This window comes from Anolis carolinensis, unplaced genomic scaffold (genome assembly GCF_035594765.1).
Source record: "Anolis carolinensis isolate JA03-04 unplaced genomic scaffold, rAnoCar3.1.pri scaffold_12, whole genome shotgun sequence".
Lineage (NCBI taxonomy): Eukaryota > Metazoa > Chordata > Lepidosauria > Squamata > Dactyloidae > Anolis > Anolis carolinensis.
In genome coordinates, this window is record NW_026943823.1 from 10,596,773 (window position 1) to 10,619,038 (window position 22,266).

At 42.0% G+C, this 22,266-nt stretch overlaps 1 protein-coding gene across 2 annotated transcripts in view; it reads left to right on the plus strand.

Annotated features, from left to right (window-relative positions):
- The window catches only part of dach2 (dachshund family transcription factor 2), a 321,413-nt gene that overhangs the window by 286,378 nt on the left and 12,769 nt on the right, over positions 1–22,266 (plus strand). For both annotated transcript variants that reach the window (XM_062964038.1, XM_062964039.1), the window contains 2 exons: positions 19,416–19,561; positions 20,760–20,907. In XM_062964038.1, the coding sequence (XP_062820108.1) occupies positions 19,416–19,561; positions 20,760–20,907 (294 nt within the window). The remainder of the gene's footprint in view (positions 1–19,415; positions 19,562–20,759; positions 20,908–22,266) is intronic.

Below are 22,266 nucleotides of genomic sequence, written 5' to 3' on the forward strand. Positions count from 1 at the left end.
TCAGAGTGATTCATTGCAGCTGGTTGCAGCTGGCTTGCTCTCCAGCCTGCGCCACAGCCTGGGCCTGTGAATATTTTTGTGCAGGAATAATTGAATAATTTTGTGAATAATTTTGTGCAGGAAACAAAGTTTATGTACAATGAACTATCAGAAAGCAAAGCTGTCACTATCTCAGGCACCCATGAGAACAAATTTTTGGATTTTGGGGTATTTGGACTCACAAAAAAGAAGTAGCATTTCCAAGTTTTGGAACCCTTTTCCTGCTATTATGAGTTAAGCTTGGATGGATCAAAGAAGTGTGAACTAGGATGATATCCTCATTCCTGCTAATGGAAAAGTCCATGTTCTCTGACCCTGTGAGCTCTGGATCCACTGCACCACCATCTCTTGGTTGGAAGAGTATGGCATTGGGTTGCTGTGAGTTTTCCAGGCTGTATGGCCATGTTCCAGAAGCATTCTCTCCTGATGTTTCACCCACATCAGAGCTAACTAATACCTCCCAATAAAGAATTCCCCCCAGGCAGGAAGCAGCCAGGCTTTGAAGCTAAAATAAGGACAGTAAATAAAGAACAACACTCAGAAAACAGGGGAGTTCCAGGCATGAAACAATCAGGGCCAGCTAACACCTCCCAACAAAGGCTTCCCCCAGGCAGGATGAAGCTGAAAGCTTTGAAGCTGAAAGGTCATTCAATGCTAATCAAGCTGGCCAGTTGCAACATTCACACTTGCCTCAAACAAACAAGAGTTCTTTTTCCCACCCTGGACATTATTCCACAGACATATAAACCCCACTTGCCTACTTTCCAAGAGCCCTCACCACCTCTGAGGATGCCCGCCATAGATGTGGGTGAAACGTCAGGAGAGAATGCTTCTGGAACATGGCCATACAGCCCAGAAAATTCACAGCAGCCCAGTGATTCCGGTCATGAAAGCCTTCGACAACACATTGAGTATGGCATTATTTATGTGGACGATAAAGTAGATACTGAGCAAGGGCTTTGCACTGGATAAAGCCGTCCTTTGTCCTAATAGTTACTAGGCATTAAGGCTGAGTGAAATGAATGGCATTCATTTCTAAATAAATGTATTTGGGAAGGGGGAGGAGGGAGGCGTAATGATCTCTGTCATCCTTACAGTGTGTGAGGGGGACCGGGTGGTTTTTAAAGAGATGCACTAAAACCACCTACAGTGTGACAACAAGTAGTGGGATAATTGCCGAAAATGAAGTCTTCTCTGCCATGCATTTCCTTGAACATCTGTTGTTCCATATGGAGTCATAAATATTTGCAACAAAATAGCTGGGGGAAAAAATCATCTCAACATTAATATGGAAAGGCTGAATCTGCCAAGGAAGCTCAAGATTCTTTAGAATATTCCCCCCTCTCTTGGCAGGTTTCACCTACCCATATGAGGCTTTAAAAAAACCCAAAAACTAAGCAACAACATCAACATTTTTTTTATCAGTTCATAAAACAAACCGAAAATGGCTTGATGGGAAGTCTTGTGTATCTGACAGCTAATGGGGCTTTGTTGGGAAGGTAGCCATTATTTCTCAGTCTGATTGCGGACCCTAGGTGCATTGGGTCCCCTTGACCTCCCTTGAGGCATAAGAAGATGATTTTTCCTGAGTCAAGCAAGATCTTTGGTGCTTTCCAGCTCCATCCAACTGCCAGAAGAAGAGGCAGGCAGAGCTCCATCATGCCTGGCCCCACTGGGAGATTAAAGGTCCTTCCTTCGATCCCAACTGCCATTGCCTTGGTTCAGGACCTGCTTATCTCCACAATTGCCTCCTCTCCTGTGAACCCATCCGGGCCTTAAGATCTTCCGGGGAGGCCCTACTCTCGCTCCCACCTCCGTCTCAAGCACGGTTGGTGAGGACGAGGGAGAGGGCCTTCTCGGTGATGGCCCTCGACTTTGGAACTCTCTCCCCGGGGAGATGAGACTGGCAACTTGGTTGTACATCTTCCATAAGGAACTAAAAACCTGGATGTTCCGGTGCGCATTTGAGTGAACAGCACCAGCTTGTTTGCAACTTCCTATTGTACTTACCACTGCTCCCCATCTTTTAGGTTTCCACTGTCTTGTTGAGATTGTTCCTCTGCCCTTATCCCTGATCCTCCCTATCCTTTCCACAAACTCTACTCAGAAGACTCCTTCCACATATGTAGTATTTATGGCCAGGTTTTAAAGTAATTTCTGTGTTTTATATCACTTTACTTATATTTATATTGTTTATATTGTTTTAATTCATGGATTGTATTTTAACTTATGTTATCGTTGGGCTTGGCCCCATGTGAGCTGCCCCGAGATGGTGACAGGATATAAGAATAAAGTTATTATTATTGGCCTCGGGTGGAGATAAGAAGAGGCAAACACAGTTTACCATGGCAAGGCTTTGAGGCAAATAATAAATCCTCCCTCCATCCCACTGCCATTGCCCTAGCCTTAGAGAGACGGAAGAAGAGACAGGCAGAGCTCCATCATGCTCAGATCGAATACGAGATTAAAGGCCCTCTTTCCATCCCAACTGCCATTGCCCTGGCCTTGGATGGAGAGGAGAAGTGGCAAACTATGTTTTTTATGTCAAAGCCTAGAGACAGATTATAATCCTCCCCCCTTACTTAGGCGATCCCTCGTTCTCAAAGTATGATGGCCTTCCAAGTGTATAGTCTTGGCTGTGGGTACGTAGGTGACTGTGGAGCCCTATTCTGGACCCGCATGTTCTTCCACGGTGAGGACACCAGTTTCCAGATGGAAGGCGGTCCTGATCAGGGTTGGCTTGATGTGCATTCTTCTTGGCACATTTCTGCCCCCATTCGTGCCTCTTCAAGTTCCTCAGCACTGCTGATCACAACTGACCTCCAGTTAGAGTGCTCAAGGGCCAGGGCTTCCCAGTTCTCTGTGTCTATGCCATAGCTTTTAAGGTTAGCTTTAAGCCCATCTTTAAATCTCTTTTCCTGTCCATCAACATTCCGCTTTCCGTTCTTGAGTTGGGAGTATAGTAACTGCTTTGGGAGACGGTGATCGGGCATTTGAACAACTGAAAGCCAAAACCAAGGTCACAACAAAATCTGTTATAGAATTCCAATATGCTGATGATAACATAGTCTATGCACACTCAAAAGAAGACCTACAAGCCACTCAAAACATCTTTTCAGAAGCATGCATGAAGCTCAGACTCTTATTGAACATTGAGAAAACCAAAGTGCCCTTCCAACCAACCCCTCTGCAATGCCAAGAACAGTGTAACACTTGTCTGTCTCCTGAGAAATCTGTATAAAGACCAAGTAGCCACAGTAAGAAAGGCCACAGAACAACAGACTGGTTCAAGATTGGGAAACGAGTATGGCAGGGCTGCATACTTTCACCTTCCCTATTCAACTTGTACGCAGAACACATCATGCGACATGCGGGGTTTGAGGAATCCATGGCCGGAGTTAAAATTGCTGTAAGAAACATTAACAACCTTAGGTATGCAGATGATACCACTCTGATGGCCGAAAGTGAGGAGGAGCTGAGGAGCCTTATCACCAAGGGAAAGAAAGAAGAAAGTGCAAAAGCCGGGCTGCAGTTAAACATCAAGAAAACCAAGATCATGGCAACCAGACCGATTGACAACTGGCAAATAGAGGGAGAAAACGTGGAGGCAGTGACAGACTTTATATTTCTAGGTGCGAAGATCACTGTAGATGCAGACTGCAGCCAGGAAATCAGAAGACATTTACTTCTTGGGAGGAGAGCAATGGCCAACCTCGACAAAATAGTGAAGAGCAGAGACATCACACTGGCAACGAAGGTCTGCATAGTCAAAGCAATAGTATTCCCCATAGTAACCTATGGATGCGAGAGCTGGACCATAAGGAAAGCTGAGCGAAGGAAGATAGATGCCTTCGAACTTTGGTGCTGGAGGAAAATCCTGAGAGTGCCTTGGACCGCAAGAAGATCCAACCAGTCCATCCTCCAGGAAATAATGCCCAGGGAAAGTGGAAGGAAAAAAGGAAGAGAGGCCAACCAAGGGTGAGATGGATGAACAGTATCCTTGAAGTGACTGGCTTGACCTTGAAGGAACTGGGGGTGGCAACAGCCGACAGGGAGCTCTGGCATAGACTGGTCCATGGGGTCATGAAGAGTCGAAAAGGACCATTTCTGCTACTTTGGCAGCCACCTCTCCCTAAAAGTCAACATTGACGCTGAAATGCAACACTGCCTGAGCTCTGCAAGGGAAGCATTCTTCCAAATGAAACAGAGAATGTTTAAGGATCGGGACATCTGTAGGGAGACCAAGATGCTTGTTTAGAAAGCTATTGTCCTCCCAACTCTTTTATATGCCTGTGAAACGTGGACTATCTACAGATGTCACACTCAATGTTTCCATCAGCGTAGCTTCTTGAAAATCCTGCAAATCTCTTGGCAGGAGGTTCCCCCAGGATATTCCTTTGTGATGGGACAGATTCATTGGGATAATCTGGACGTATCCTGGAAAAGTTACATTTCTGAATTTCAGCGCCTCCAAATGTGAATTTAACTTCCAAATGTTTGCTCACCTGTGTCGGTTGACCTTCGGGGGTTGGAGGAGTGATAGCTTGTGGGATGAGGATATTTCCCTGCAGCAATGAGAGCAGCCTTCATTTCCAGTCCCTTTGCTATTCTGTCAGTGTTCAATTTCAGATCATTTGGAGGCTGATGGCAGGTGGCCAATGCAATAGCACCATCGCTTAGAAGTATTTTGTACTCTTTGTGGGGTTTAAGCAGCTTTGAGTCAGTGTGCTCCTGTGTTACGATTTTTTTTTAAAGTTCAATACTCCTGACAAGTTGGGGTTATATATATATATATTATTTGCAAGTATCAATGTAAAAAAAGAACTTCTGTAATGAAGAGCCCTGCAGGGATTGTATCCCATCTGATCCTGGAAGCTAAATAAGCTCAAGCGTGGTTAGTATTTGAATGGGAGACCTCCATGGAAAAGCAGGTGCCTAACAATGCCGTGTGTGTGTGTGTGTGTGTGTGTGTGTGTACAGTATATAGGGTTGCTGTGAGTTTTCCAGGCTGTATGGCCATGTTCCAGAAGCCTTCTCTCCTGACCTTTCACCCACAGTTATGGCAGGCTTCCTCAGAGGTTGTGAGGTCTGTTGGAAACTAGGCAAGTGGGGTTTATATATCTGTGGAATGTCCAGGGTGGGAGAAAGAAGTCTTGTCTGTTTGAGGATTTGGCCACCTTTATTAGCATTGAATAGCCCTGCAGCTTCAAAGCTTGGCTGCTTCCTGCCTGAGGGAATCCTCTGTTGGGAGGTGATTAGCTGGCCCTGATTGTTTCTTGTCTGGAATTCCTCTGTTTTCTGTGTGGTTATTTATTTACTCTCCTAATTTTAGAGGTTTTAAATACTGGTAGCCAGATTTTGTTCATTTTCTGTTGAAATTGTCCACCTGCTTCTTGTGGATTTCAATGGCTTCTCTATGTAGTCTGACTATGTTTATAAGGAACTTCCAAAATGTACATAAGATTTGTTTCTCTGACTTTTGCAGCTCTGGCTTTTTGACAATCCTTTCTGCCCAAAATCTTACCCAAAACTCTCGGGAAATTATTTCCAATAAGTGCGGGCTTCTCCTCACCTTTGACTCCACATAACTGATATTTCCCCCCCAGCAGTTGTCAATGGTAACTTGTACAATTATTGTGAATATGTACATAGTTATAAATAGGTATAATTCTTAGTGTCACTAATGAGAACCACATTAAGGTAAATGTCACAGCTGTATAAATTATCTCAGCATTGTTGTTAAGAGGTGAGTGGGCGGTACAGCAAGCATGAATTGTCATGTTTACATTCTGCTGGCATGGTTTCCCATTGTGAAATCAGCTTTGTCCAATTTTTCCTGTAACTTTGTGTTTGTTAAGAAACAAATAAAATAAAATTAGGAATAAGGGAGGTCTTGCAATATATTTCTGCATAGCATGGAGTTGGTCTAGATGGCACCATGTGATCCCTTCTAACTCTTAAGCATCTCCATGAAGTAAGATCAGGACTATAGCCGAAAGGGATGGCGGAATTTCCTTTTTTGTCCAAGTTTGTCCCAATCCAGTTCTCAAACACCCTCAAATAGTGCCAGTTTTTTGATGTTGTGTCTAGTGAAATGGTTGAGCTTTTGCCCAATGTTGGAGTCCAATTTAAACAAAAATACAGTCTTCTCCTATTTAATTGAGCTTCGATTCCCTTTTTCTGTTACTCCTATTATTATTATTATTATTATTATTATTATTATTATTATTATTACTACTACTACTACTACTTTATATTTTAATGATAATGATGTAACTCCTTTGGGGCCAAGATTTATTTTCTCATTATTTTAATGACACTGTATAAATACTAAATCAGCATAATAAGTAATCAGGAGACAGCAAATAATATAATGCAATTCACGGGTTAGTTGCCTTTCTAGTTTGGCGTCATCTGCACATCGTATAGGATTCCCTAGAAATGAATGCACAATGCTTCAGCACTTTATCACCAATTGTGCCACTGGAGAGAGGGAGGGGAGAAAAAGGAAATATACATCAGACGAAATAAATCATGCCTATAACATGATTCCAGAGTTTGATTTAAAACTCTGCAACTGGATTAATCAGCTCCTCCTCCAATGGCATGCATTCTGACCCTTTGCATTGGGAGGGTGCAATTAAGAAAAACAGACGGACTTTCAATTGGGCGCCTGAATCGCAAGGTTAAAGCTGTAAATTTGGGGGTGGCTTGACTTCTGCCAGGTTAGGAGGAGGCAGGCCTCTTTCCCTCTGATGAAAAGAAAGTCATTGCAGGTGGAAAGCTGTGCCCTTGAAGGCTTTAAAATGCATGCAAAGTACCATGGGCAATGGAGGCGGATGTGCGGGCGAATGGTGGGAACGCTTTCCAAAGGCTTGGAAAGTCTCCATAGCTTGGAAATGATTTGAAAGCATGCCATTGCAAGAGCAAGCTCCTGGTAATCAATGAAACTTAAATTTGCTCATTCATATTAATGGGTCAACTTTGGATCAAGCCCATTAGAGCAGTCATGTTTCTAAGAGCAACTTTAAAACGATGCTTGAAATCAGCTTTCTCTGTCAAAGAGAGCTGGTGCCTCACAAACCCAGGGTCCCCTAGCATTGAGCCATGGCAGTTCAAGTGGTAAAAAGGTAAAGGTTTTCCCCTGACATTGAGTCTAGTTGTGTCCAATTCTGGAGTTTGGTGCTCATCTCCATTTCTAAGCCGAAGAGCTTAAGCTGAAGGTGTCCGTAGACACCTCCAAGATCATGTGGCCATTGACATGACTGCATGGAGTGCCGTTTCCTTCCCACCGGAGCAGTACCTATTGATCTACTCAAATTTGCATGTTTTCCAACTGCTAGGTTGGCAGAAGCTGTGGCTAACAATGGGAGCTCACCCCTCTTCCCGGATTCAAACCGCCAACCTTTCGGTCAGCAAGTTCGGCAGCTCAGCGGTTTAATCCGCTGCGCCACTAGGAGTTCCTCAAGTGGTATCAAACTGCATTTATTCTCCAGCATAGATGTCCCTGCCTTCCTCTCAAGTGGGATTGCCCGTACACCATCCACAAGCCTTACTCATAGAGTTCAATGCACAATGTTTACCCTCTGAATGTGTCACAGACAGAACGCCAGCGAGTAAAACAAAACTCAGTTTATTGAGGTTACAGAACTAAAAACGCCCATAGGAAACAAAGAACAGGGCAAACACTTAACTTCAGTGTGATAAGTAACAAAAAACAGCTCAGTTTGAGCTAAAACAGTTCAAAGGGATAAACTGGGTTAAACAGAAGTATAATCCGGATTAAATCAAAAGTGCTTACTTCAGCCTGGCAAACAATGCAAACAAAAGAGGATCAACAGGAGTCAGAATGTAAACAACAGACTGGTAGCAGATTCCTCTCTGCTACTTCAGAAACAGCAGGGGAATAAACCAGGCTTGTTTATTCCTTCCTGCAGCGAACGAAAAGCGTGGTCGTAGTCAGGATTCAGTTTAAGGTTCAGCGGCCAACGATATCCAGGTCCAGGCACAGCAGTCAGGGTAACGGCAGTCAGCAGGGTCCCAATCCGGTCCAGAGGTCAATAGCCAAGCGTGGTCGTCTAGAAATCCAAAGGTATCACCGATAGCCAGCAGAAGGGATAATCCGGAATCGAAGTCAGTCAGTCCAGCGTCAATCCAGTGCGAGTAGATATTGCCCGTCAAAAAGACGACGGAGGTCCAAGCTATCGAGATTAAACACAAGTTGCACAGAGAAAAACCCCGCACAGTTCCTCCCGCCGTCGATGCCCAGTGTCCTTGGTAAACTTACGTATCCAGTAACGAATCACACCTGTCTTCAGGAAGTTCCCCAACAAAAGCCCAAGCGTCCGTCCTGATTACCTTGCCCAACACAATTAGATATTGGTCCCAAACCCCAATTTATCCCAGTTCAAGCTCATCATCGCTGTCAGCTGCCATCCCAATTCCAGGTGCCCCAACATCATCATCCTCATCAGAGCTTAAGCACCTTTAACTACGCCCCACAGCATCCCCAGCTGTGGATCCATCCCTCCAGCCAGTCCATGGGTCTGATCCTGCAACCCGCCAATCACCTCCCATGCTTTCATTGCCTGTTTCCCCAACACCCAAATCCTCCCTCACACGAGTCCATTCCATGTCGTTCTCCTCCGAGCTGGCCATCTCTTCCTCCAAACCCTCAGAAAAACCCTCAAATGAGTCCTCATCTGTCGGGTCTGTAAACAAATCCCGGAGCTGTTTTCTTTCACGCTCCTCGAAAGAGTCTGACTCTCGAGGAGTCTTATGACCCCTTCTTCTATTACCGGAGCCCGAAGGCTCAACCATAACAGAATGTTCAGCAATTATTACTGTTCAGGTTTTAAATCGCTGTTTGATGTTGTTTTATGATGTTTCATGTGATTATAATGTTTTAATTTTATTGATTCTTGTTTTAATCTATGTCCCCATGTGAGACACCCCAAGTCCCTTTGGGGAGATAGAGTCAGGATATAAAAATAAAGTTGTTGTTATTGTTATTAATTGAAACACAACAAGATGAGTCCACAGCAGACACTCTGCTGGCTGTTGAATTGGATCACACGTCGGACACTTCCCAAGTGTCTAGGACTGTGTGATATATTGGCGAATAATGTGCGCAGATTCCAGTCAGGTGGCCTTCTGCAGCTGGCAGGTGATCATTTTGTCAGCACCGATTGTGTTTAAGTGCAGGCCAAGGCCTTTAGGCACTGCACCCAGTGTGCCAATCACCACTGGGACCACCTTGACTGGCTTGTGCCAGAGTATTTGTAGTTCAATCTTTAAATCCTCATATCGTGTCAACTTTTCCAGTTGTTTCTCCTCAATCCTGCCGTCATCTGGGATTGCAACATCGACAATCCATACTTTGTCTTTCAACACGATCGTGAGGTCAGGAGTATTGTGCTCCAAAACTCTGTCTGTCTGAATTTGGAAGTCCCAGGGTAGCTTGACATGTTCATTCTCTGTAACTTTTTCCGGCTTATGATCCCACCAGTTCTTTGTCGCAGGCAGATGGTATTATTATTATTATTATTATTATTATTATTATTACTACTATTATTATTATTGTATGACACAGCAAACAAGATAGATATGCTGGATTTCGTATCACAAAATCACAAGTCAAACACTTCCCAAGTGTCTAGGACTGTGTGATGTATTTTTGGATGATGTGTGCAGATCTCAGTAGGGTGGCCTTTTGCAGTTGGCAGATCATAATTTGTCAATGTCTATTGTTTCCAAATGCCGGCTGAGATCTTTTGGCACGGCACCCAGTGTGCCCATCACCACCAGGACCACCTGCACTCCTTTCTGCCAGAGTCTTTGCAGTTCAATCTTGAGGTCCTGATAGCGGTTGAGTTTTTCCTGTTGTTTTTCGTCAATGCGACTGTCACCTGGGATGGCGACATCAATGATCCAAACCTTTTTCTTTTCCATAACTGTGAGGTCTGGTGTGTTGTGTTCCAGAACATTGTCAGTCTGGATTCGGAAGTCCCACAGTATCTTTGCATGTTCATTTTCCAATAGTTTTGCAGGTTTGTGATCCCACCAGTTCTTTTCTGCTGGCAGGTGGTACTTGAGGTATAAGTTCCAATGAATCATTTGGGCCACATAGTTGTGCCTCTGCTTGTAGTCTGTCTGTGCGATTTTCTTACAGCAGCTGAGAAGATGATCAATGGTTTCGTCGGTTTGCTTGCAGAGTCTGCATTTTGGGTCATCAGCTGATTTTTCAATCTTGGCCTTAATTGCCTTTGTTCTGATGGCTTGCTCCTGGGCTGCAAGAATCAGGCCTTCTGTCTCCTTCTTCAGTGTCCCAATTCATGAGCCCAATTCAGTGTCCCAATTCATTATCAGCTTTTCCTTCAATTTTGTCAAGGAACTTTCCATGCAATGTTTTGTTGTGCCAGTTGTCAGCTCTAGTTTGTAGTGCAGTTTTCTTGTACTGATTTTTTGTCTGCTGTGCTTTGAGGAGTTTCTGATTTTTGACTTCAATCAAAGCAAGTTCTTCGTTTTGCTTTACATATTCTGCCAGAGCATGTTGTTCTTCTTTGACTGCTTGTTTTACTTGTAAGAATCCTCTGCCCCCTGATCTTCTAGGCAGATATAGCCGGTCAACATCACTGCGAGGGTGCAGTGAATGATGAATGGTCATGAGTTTTCTTGTTTTTCTGTCCAAATTGTCCAGTTCCATCTGTGTCCAGTTTATGATGCCAGCATTATATCTTATGACAGGTATGGCCCAGGTGTTTATGGCCTTGATGGTGTTGCCTCCATTGAGCTTGCTTTTGAGAATTTTTCTGACCCTTTGTGTGTATTCTTTACTGATGACAGTTTTCACATGTTCATGCTTGATGTTGTCCAGCTGTAATATGCCCAGATATTTATAGGCCTCTGGCTGGTGACACTTTATTGTTTGGCCATTAGGCATATTTATTTATGTAATAAATACATAAATATGTATTATGTAAATACATATTTATGTATTATTATTATTATTATTATTATTATTATTATTATTATTATTATTATTATTATTATTGGAGAGTTTTCTAAAGTGCCAGGGATTGGCACTGTATTTATGCCCATTGGTTATCATTGTGTCTTTCTCTTTCCTGGACCTTGGCCAGGGCCAAGAGTGGTCCAAGATCCACTACTTTGAGTAGCATTACTCTAAGGCACAACAAAAATAAGACCATGTCTGGCGAAGTTTGGAAAGTTATTGACCAGCTGATGGAGCTGGTCTTGGACGCCAGCCCAGTCCTTGACCATCTGAAAGTACTGACATGGAAGGGAAGGAGCCTGCAATCTGTCTCTGCAGAGGGGCCATCCTAGCAAAGGGCAGATAACTGTGAAAACGGAAAGCAAGGCGTACATTATGTTGCATCATTCTGTTAGCTTATTTCAAGGGCACCTTTTCGTAAAAGCCCGCCCGTCAGACTTGATTGAAGAAGGGGTGAAGGTGGAAGAATGCCAGTCATCACACGAAACAGACCACCACAACATATGGCTCCCTTACGCCTTCCTCCCCAGGCCAGCGCCTCATAACTCAGGGAGGGTCGGCACTTGGAAATAATAAGTTGCTCTCCTTTGCGCTATAAGAGTACAATGAGAATACATTTCAAAAAGTAAAGGAATAGAAGTGACATTATTTTACTTCTTAAAATAAATGATACTGTCTTCTTTTTTAAGAAATATGTAAGGAAAAGGTTTTTAAAAAGTAAGGAAACTTGCATGATGCGATAGTTTGGGAGCTGGAGAAAAGCTCACAGAAATGAGGGTCCAAACCCCCAATAATCATGCACTGGGAGACCTTGGGTAAGTCACACTCTCTCAGCCTCAGAGGGAGGCAAATCTTGCTAAAATTAGGTTAGGGTTACCTAGACCTGCCATAAGTCATAAACAACTTGAAGGTCCCCAGCAAGCAATGTGAAAATGGCTTGGAGATCATGGGATATCAGTAACAAGACAGACCTCTTGATTTGGATGAAAATGTTACAGTAATTGGAGTCCTCTTCACTACCTTTGGTGTAACAGCTGAGTGATATTCCATTTATTATGTGCTTTATGATTTATACTTCCCTTCTTAGCATTGCCTATCTCAAATTACTTGGATAGCCCTTTATGTGGCTTCCGCACGACCGAAAAAGTTTTCTGATACATTCTAGGATTCTACTATACATCACACCCTCTTTGAGTCTCTTTTAGGAGAGGGAAAAGAAACATATAAATTATACTACATAACAAAAAAATTTGGGGGGAAAATCTGTTTCTGGTTTTAAAGTATTATTTCCTATTTAATTGTGTGGTACATTGAAAGTAGTAGTTGTATTCCAGAAACTTGATTTTTGTGGCTGCCACAAACTAGGTTGAATTGGTTGAGAATCTGTGAGATATTCATTGGAAAACTATAGCAAAATGTGCTGCAGGACGTCCCACAAAAACAAAGTTTTCACAGTTTGATGAACCTTTTCCATGTTCTTATGCTAGAACCAATTAGGAAATGACATTTATAACCCAGGACCAAAATTGTGTTACATAGTGTAACAGTCGTAGTAGTAGTAATTTTTTTTTATCATATCAGAAGCTAATTGAAGTCACTTCTGGTGTGAGAGAATTGGCCGTCTATAGAGATGTTGCCCATCCTGCTGCGAGGCTTCTCTCATGTCCCCGCATGAGAAACTAAGGCTGACAGATGGGAGCTCACCCTGTCTCACTGATTCAAACCGCCAACCTTCAGGTCAGCAGTTCAGTCGGCACAAGGGTTTAACCACCAACCTTCAGGTCAGCAGTTCAGTCGGCACAAGGGTTTAACCGCCAACCTTCAGGTCAGCAGTTCAGTCGGCACAAGGGTTTAACCGCCAACCTTCAGATCAGCAGTTCAGTCGGCACAAGGGTTTAACTGCCAACCTTCAGGTCAGCAGTTCAGCCGGCACAAAGGTTTGATCAATTGTACCACTGTGGCCCCCTCGTAGTAGTCATAATGGGTTGCTTTGAGTTTTCCAGGCTGTATGGCCATGTTCCAGAAGCATTCTTTCCTGACATTTTGCCTGCATCAGAAAAGAATGCTTCTGGAACATGGCCATATAGCTCAGAAAACTCACAGCAACCCAATGATTCCAATCATGAAAGCCTTCAACAACACAGTAGTAGTAGTAGTAGTAGTAGTGATGATGATAATGATGATGGTGTAAAGTTTTTAAAAAGCAAGCTACATAAAAGTTATCTTCTGTTTTCCTCAATCAATGAAAATTAAATTATTCCAACATTGATTACATATTAGCTCTATTTTTATTCCTTGCTTATGGTATTATGGTATATGCATAGGAATAAACCTTTTAAAAGCTGGATAATAGAAGTTAAAATTGGAATAAGCCAATCAATGCTTTTCATTTTTCTGCTGCAAAAAGAAAGAGAGAAATGCACCTAGTTATCCTTCAACTTAGATTCTGAGAATTTCAGGCTGCAGTTCTATACACGGGACTTAACCCCGTTGGACTTGCTTCTGAGTAGCCATATATAGTATTGCTTAGTACATTGGGTTTTTTAAATGAGTCTTTAAAAAGGATCAGAATATAAATGTCTTTGTGAATTTCTCTGGAAGGCAGCCCAAACAGACGCCATTCAAATGTGAAGACCTATTACAAGATTGAAATAGATTTCAAATGCTTATATCATTCATCTTCGCAGTGTGTGATTTCAATCAGGGGAAAATGATGAATTGTTTGACAGGGATGGGTTTTTTCCCCCCTCTCTCTCCTAAACCGTAATGCACTTCCCCTAGTCTTTCCCGGCTATTACGGGCTTTAACATGCAATGTGACCTTGGCCGGCAAAGCATGTTTGGGTAGCGCAAAAAACTTAATCATAACCCGTCGTAAGTAGAATCCTTCTTCTTTACGGCCCCTTTTTTCGGGGACTCGGGGATTTATGGCTAGTGGGACGGGTCGGATATGAACAATGGGCCAAATGGAGTGCAGGGTTATCTCATCTGTGCGAAACCGTCCGCTCGGAATCGATGTGACCTCTGCCGGGCTGTCACTTTGGTCCCCACCCTCGGCGTCCTATTTGTCTTTTGGCCGGGAGCTTAGATCTGGAAGCTGTCTCTCCGCGTCTCTCTGGGGCCAGATTATCAAAATGAATCATCGCCGGCATGGCTCTTATATTTCTATTTATTTTCCTGCTGTTGACTCACCTGGCTGAAATATGATTTCTTTTTGCATTTGATCCTCATGCAGCCAGCCGCACCTAATTTCGCCGTGTCTATCTCTTTAAAGAAGACTAATGCTATTTTGAAACTTCAATCTACTCTACAGCCACATTACGAACCATAGACTGCGCGCCCCGTCTCCTCAGTCAATATGAATTTTCCTTTTGGCCATTTCAGTGGCGTTGACTCCCCCCGATGCACCAGCATACATACTTGAGGTTTTGAGATTGTTTCAAGCAGTTTATCCATAGAGTAGATTATTCACCGTGCTGTGAAGAGCCCTTTGGTTTACCTTGCTTCGCAAGCAATTAATTTTAAGAACTTGATCCTTAATATGAAATATTTAAGTGGGAAATTGTATAGTCATTGTCTGAGGGGAGAAGGTGTTCTTCTAACTGTGTAACCAGAGGCTTGTTTGGAGGACAAAAGAGATTGGTTATACCGTCGTCTGAAATATGAAACGAATTGATCTGATGAGAAGGTTGGAGCCCCCAGATGGCATAGTGGACTAAGTGACTTGAAGGTTGGGTTGCTGACCTGAAAGCTGCCAGGTTCGAATCCCACCTGGGGAGAGTGTGGATGAGCTCCCTCTATCAGCTCCAGCTCCTTGCGGGGACATGAGAGAAGCCTCCCAGAAGGATGGTAAAAACATCAAAACATCCGGGCGTCCCCTGGGCAACATCCTTGCAGACGGCCAATTCTCTCACTCCAGAAGCAACTCCAATTGCTCCTGACACGGAAAAAAAAAATGAGAAGGTTGGACTCATATTTATTTATTTACAGTATTTATATCCCACCCTTCTCACCCCACAGGGGACTCAGGGCAGATCGCAATGCACATATACATGGCAAATATTCAATGCCATTAAACATACGACATATATAGACAGTTTAACATTCCAGTTTCGGGATTCATGAGGGCATGCTCGATTCTGGCCATAGGAAGGTTTTATGGTGGAAGGTTTTATGGTGTCGTAAATTCATTAAATTAGCCTCCCCACATAAAGCGGGACCTAAATTTCCTACTCACTAGATGCAACTGTCTTTCGAACTGCAAGCTAGACTATTAAATGGTCGAGAGCTCACTCCAACCCGGGCTGGATTTGAACTCATGACCTCTTGGTTAGTAATGATTTATTGCAGCTGGCTACTAACCATATGAACAACTCCGAGCAACATATACCACAGAATCATAGAATCGTAGAGTTGGAAGAGACCTCACAGGCCATCCAGTCCAACCCCCTGCAAGAAGCAGGAAAAACTCACTCAAAGCACCATGTTGAATGGAAAACCATGAGCAAAGATGTGTATTATGCTGAAAAGATGGTGATGCTTTAGGGCAGTAGCTCTCAACCTGTGGGTCCCCAGAGGTTTTGGCCTTCAACCCTCAGATATCCTAACAGCTGGTAAACTGGCTGGGATTTCTGGGAGCTGTAGGCCAACACATCTGGGGACCCACAGGTTGAGAACCGCAACTTTAGGATTACGTGCCTGGGACACAGATCCAGAAACAGGAATGGCAGGATGGGGTTGGACTTGATGGTCCACGTGTCTCTTCTAAGTCTCTGATTCTGTGTCTCGAATGCTTCTTCTAAGCCACCTTTCTCCAACCTGTTGACTTTCAGATACTTTGATGGATTATTGGTGATATGGCTAAGGCCGATGGGAGTTATATCCCAATACATGTGGCAGAAGACTGGATTGTGAAGAGTGGATTGTTTGGAGGCTTGGTGTTAATCCAGGTCTTATGACTAAGTCTGTGACCATAGCTTGGTTGTCTCCTATAGGTTGTTAGTGCTCTGTCCATAGTTTTAGCCTATTAATGGCTTTATAATTTCCAAACTAGGGTCTCGCCTTGAGTCCCGTCTTGAGTACCTCATTGAGTTCTCTACCCTTGGGGTAAAGAAAGGCAGGATATAAATATGGTAAATAAAAAATTAGCTGGCCCTGATTGTTTCCTGTTTGGAATTACTCTGTTTTCTGAGTGTTGTTGTTTATTTACTGTCCTGATTCTAGTGTGTTTGGGTATTGCTGCATTTGGTGGGTCCCTATGTAGACTTGCCCACAGGATTCCTTCAGGCGGGAATCAGCCTGGCTTTGAAGCTGCCAGGCTATTCAGTGCTAATCAAGCTGGCCAGTTGCAACATTCACACTTGCCTCAGGCAGACAAAAGTCATTTCTCCCACCCTGGACATTATTCCATAGATACACCCCAACAGACCTCACAACCTCTGGGATGCTGCCATAGATGTGGGTGAACATGGCCATACAGTCCAGAAAACTCACAGCAACCCAATGGTGTTAGATTAGACAGTGAAGGAAATGTATATGGCACCCATCCTTCCATCTTCTGCTACCTCTACCATCCCTCACGATCTGCCGCCTGAGGCAGCCGCTCCATGGTATGGCTAACCCTATTGAATAACTTTATGAAGTCATTTAAATTAATAGCTGTGTCTTGCAGTAATTCCATGATTGGAATTTACTCCACCGTAAAACCATCAAATGGCCATTCTATGATACAAGTAGCTTGCCCTCCAACCTCAGAAAATAACAATTAAAGGAAGGCAAGGAACCTGATAAATTTCCTGATTCTGAGACTCTTTCTGTTATCAAAAAATGGAGGAAAAAATAATGAACAATAATTCCCTTCTTATTAAAGGTATAATACTAGCTATAATCTTGTAATGTGTAAAATAAAATAGAAATGATTGGCCTTTGGGATATAAAACACATACAGTATAATGTCCTTACTGCCTTTTTTTTGCTTCCCTTTGGTCACTAAAAATACCCTTGCTGATCTGTCAAAAGGAATAGAATATTTTGCTATGATGCCTTTTTTGATGGGAGTATCAATTTCATTCTCATATTTTTTAATCGTCTTTGCGATACTCAAAGATCATGTACCATTGCAAATTTAGTTTATTCAGAGTTGTTTGTCTTCTGTGACTACAGAGCTTGAAATTAGTAATGGGTGCATATTAGTGAAGCCGTTGTGTTAGGCGAATGATGCTAAGAATTAACAATGTTTTAAGAAGAAAGACTTCCTTGTATATACTTATGTATAAGTCACTTCTGGTGTGAGAGAATTGGCCATCTGCAAGGACGTTGCCCAGGGGACATTGCCCGGATGTTTTGATGTTTTATTATCGTGGGAGGCTTCACTCATGTCCCCGCATGGAGCTTTGGCAAACTTGAAAAGTTACGTTTTCTTTTTAGGTCCAAACATGCAATTTTCAGAAAGTGACACTTTGCCTTGACATTTATGAAAAGTAACTAAACTGGGATCTAAATTCGACAAAAGTGCAAGGACAATGGGACAAAAGACATTGTCTTCCTATGTGGTCCCAACATCCCCAACTCAGCCACACCGGCCAACACACACATTTTGGTGCCTCAAATGTCAGTCCTGTTTCTGGGTATATTTGACCTGATGATTCCAAAAATGGCACTGGTTTTCCCCTATCGGCTCTAGATTTTGAGATACAGAACATAGTGTCATCCACCAGTTGCCATCTGCTCGCCCATAGGAAACCATGATGACCGTAGCTAAGAAATTAGAGCAAATGCGGTCTAGCCAGTGCAATTTTCTGAATCTGTGACCCAAATAATCCCAGAAACAGACCTAAAAGCCAAGACACAAAGAATGTTGTGTGTGTATTTGGCTATGTAAATAATTAAAGTCATACTGCAAAAAGAATAAAGTTATCTATTGCGATGCTACTAACCATAATTGTACAACTGATGTTTTAGCTATTGAAAAAAAAATTATCTAAGCATAACTAGTTTTAAAAAAAATATCTTTCTTAGTTTTAACAAAATACTGTATATACTCGAGTATAAGCCTAGTTTTTCAGCCCTTTTTTTAAGACTGAAAAAGTCCCCCTCAGCTTATACTCGAGTGAGGGTCCTGGTTGGCTTATGTTTGGGTCAGCTTATACTCGAGAATATATGGTATATTTATTATTTTTCTCTATTATTATTGGTATTATTACATTTATTATTTTTCTCTGTTATTGTTGCTACTATTACATTTATTTTACTCTATATTTATTATTATTACATTTATTATTTCACTCTGATCTTATATTATTATTATATTTATTATTTTCCTCTATTTATTACTACATGTAATATTTTCCTGTATTTATTATTATTATTATTATTACATGTATTATGTTACTCTATTATTATTAAAAGGATACATAAGCACATTTACATTGAAGAAGATGAGAATGATTTAATCAGAGTTGGACAATCTTATCTTAAATTAGGGCTTTATGTAAATATTCAAAAACATTTAACCTACTGATACCTCAATTAATGTAATTTTATTGGTACAGTAGAGTCTCACTTATCCAAGCCTTGCTTATCCAAGCCTCTGGATAATCCAAGCCATTTTTGTAGTCAATGATTTCAATATATCGTGATATTTTGGTGCTAAATTCGTAAATACAGTAATTACAACATAACATTTCTGTGTATTGAACTACTTTTTCTGTCAAATTTGTTGTATAACATGAAGTTTTGGTGCTTAATTTGTAAAATCATAACCTAATTTGATGTTTAATAGGCTTTTCCTTAATCCCTCCTTATTATCCAAGATATTTGCTTATCCAAGCTTCTGCTGGCCCGTTTAGCTTGGATAAGTGAGACTCTACTGTATCTGTTTTTATTTCTGAAATTTACCACTCTAGGTTTATACTGGAGTCAAAGTTTTCCCAGTGTTTTTGTGGTAAAATTAGGTGCCTCGGCTTATATTTGGGTCAGCTTATACTCGAGTATATATGGTATTTAAGAAGAAAGAGAAAAATCCTAAATTGGGAAAAAGAGAATATATGTGTGTGTGTGTGTGTGTGTGAAAGAAACGGAGAAGAGAGTAGAAAAGGGGAAAAATCCTTTAAAAAGAGAGAGAAAAAATAAGAAAATAAGAAAATTTTCTTATTTTTTATCCTCTCTTTTTTAAGCATAACTAGTTTTTTTAATTACTTCCTTCCAAGTTTAAAAAAATAACTCTAAAGAATTCGCTTATTTGTAATTAATTACTTTGGTGTAGTCTTGCACAATTCTTGTTACAAATGCCCATTTGGAGGCCCTTTTAGCTTTTCTCCGAACAGTTACGTGTTTCTTTTTCTGTCTTGTTTCTCTCTCTTCAGAGGAAGTCCAAATCGCCATCCCGATAATGAAGCCAACTCTAGAAAAGGTCCAATTGGCTGGGCAGACCTTGCCCCCTGGCTTCCCTGCGCCATTTCTCTTTGCTGATGGGCTGTCATCCGTAGAAACTCTTTTAACCAATATACAGGTAATACAGATGTCTGACCAGGCTAGACATGTTAACTCAGCTCACACAAAGCTTCTGTTAACACTATGTAACACGATTCTTGTTAGTGGGTTATAAATGTCATTTTTTAATTGGTGCTATCAAAAAAACATGGAAAAAAATCTGGGCTGTATGGCCATGTTCCAGAAGCATTCTCTCCTGACATTTCACCCCCATCTATGTCAGGCATCCTCAGAGGTTGTGAAGTCTGTCGAAAACTAGGCAAGTGAGGTTAATATATCTGTGGAATGCCCAGGGTGGGAGGAGGAACTCTTGTCTGATGGAGGCAAGTGTTAACAGTTGGGAGGTGTTAGCTGGCCCTGATTGTTTCCTGTCTGGAATTCCCCTGTTTTCTTAATGTTGTTCTTTGTTTACTGTCCTGATTTTAGAGTTTTTTTAAATACTGGTAGCCATATTTAACACCTCCTAACAAAGGATTCCCTCAGGCTTTGAAGCTGCAAGCATTGAATGCTAATCAAGGTGGCCAACTGCTACATTAACAAACAGACAAGAGTTCTTTATCCCACCCTGGACATTATTCCACAGATATATAAACCCCACTTGCCTAGTTTGCAACAGACCTCACACCTCAGAGGATGCCTGTCATAGATGCAGGCGAAACGTCAGGAGAGAATGCTTCTGGAACATGGCTATACAACCTGGAAAACTCACAGCAAACCAACTTACTTTTGTTTTAACAACTGAAGTAGAAATATTTGGCTGTAACATATGTATCTTTATGGATTAGGTCCTTCTTAATGAATTTCATAGGATTCTACATTTATGTAGATTATATCTTCATATATCTGGATGGATATAGATACAGATAGATGTAGATGGATATGCATATTAAATCCATTATAATTTAACACTCTGGTCCATGGTACTCAAAGGGATTTTTTGGCACACACATGAAGATACACGGTCTCACCTAGGTATATCAAACTGACAAACCTAAGTTGTGTTTGCAAGATGTGATAAGAAGCTTTCCAACAAAGTCAACCCATGGATGGTCCAGAAGGGCGAATAAAGCAAAAATCCAAGAGAGCCATATGTTCCCTTGCCTTCATCTCCAGGGTTTTTAAAAATAATTGCTTTAAATGCAGTCACTACTATTCTAGTTCTCAAGCCCGTGAGAGAAGTTCACAAGCTTAGTCGGTGCTTTGGATTTCTTTTGCAGGGCTTGCTGAAAGTTGCTGTCGATAATGCCCGGGTTCAAGAAAAGCAGATCCAGCAGGAGAAGAAGGAGCTGAAGATGGAGCTGTGCAGGGAGAGAGAGCTGCGGGAGACTCTGGAGAGGCAACTCACCGCCGAACTGCAAAGCAGAGGTAAGCTGAAGGACACCGGTATTGTTAATTTCTTGCATGATGTTCCCTGTGATTGAAACTCCGTTCTACATCTAACTACGAATCTAATACTTTCCCCATCAAAAGCGGCTTCTTATGAATCGCCATGCAGAGTGGTCAAGTGTTTTACATTTCAGGAGTGGGTAACTTGTGGTCCCACCAGATATTGGTCTTTAATTTCCATCATCCCTAGTCAGGACAGGTAAATGACGATCAGAGATGGAGAAGAGTACTCTATATACTCATGTATAGGTCTTAGAAATGTAATCAATCCAAAAAAATAGGATTAATTTTTGCATAGGTCAGTACAGTACTTTAATAATAATAATAATAATAATAATAATAATAATAATAATAATAATAATAATAATAATAATACAAACTAGAGCTGACAGCTGGCACAACAAAACATTGCATGGAAAGTTCCTTGACAAAATTGAAGGAAAAGCTGATAAGGAGAAGACCTGGCTCTGGCTCACGAATGGGACCCTGAAGAAGGAGACAGAAGGCCTGATCCTTGCAGCCCAGGAGCAAGCCATCAGAACAAAGGCAATTCAGGCCAAAATCAAAAAATCAGCTGATGACCCAAAATGCCGACTGTGCAAGGAAACTGACGAAACCATGGATCATATCCTCAGCTGCTGTAAGAAAATTGCACAGACAGACTACAAACAGAGGCACAACTTTGTGGCCCAAATAATTCATTGGAACTTATGCCTCAAGTACCACCTCCCAGCAGTAAGGAACTGGTGGGATCACAAACCTGCAAAAGTATTGGAAATGCGATTTCCTGCTTCTTGGCAGGGGGTTGGACTGGATGGCCCATGAGGTCTCTTCCAACTCTACTATTCTATGATTCTATGAAAATGAGCAGGCAAAGATACTGTGGGACTTCCGAATCCAGACTTAACAAGTTCTGGAACACAACACACCAGACATCACAGTTGTGGAAAAGAAAAAGGTTTGGATCATTGATGTTGCCATCCCAGGTGACAGTCACATTGACAAAAAACAACAGGAAAAACTCAGCCGCTCTCAGGACCTCAAGATTGAACTTCAAAGACTCTGGCAGAAACCAGTGCAGGTGGTGCCGGTGGTGATGGGCACATTGGGTGCCATGCTAAAAGATCTCAGCCGGCATTTGGAAACAATAGACATTGACAAAATTACAATCTGCCAACTGCAAAAGGCCACCCGACTGGGATCTGCACGCATCATCCGAAAATACATCACACAGTCCTAGACACTTGGGAAATGTTCAACTTGTGATTTTGTGATACGAAATCCAGCATATCTATCTTGTTTGCTGTGTCATAATAAAATAATAATAATAATAATAAT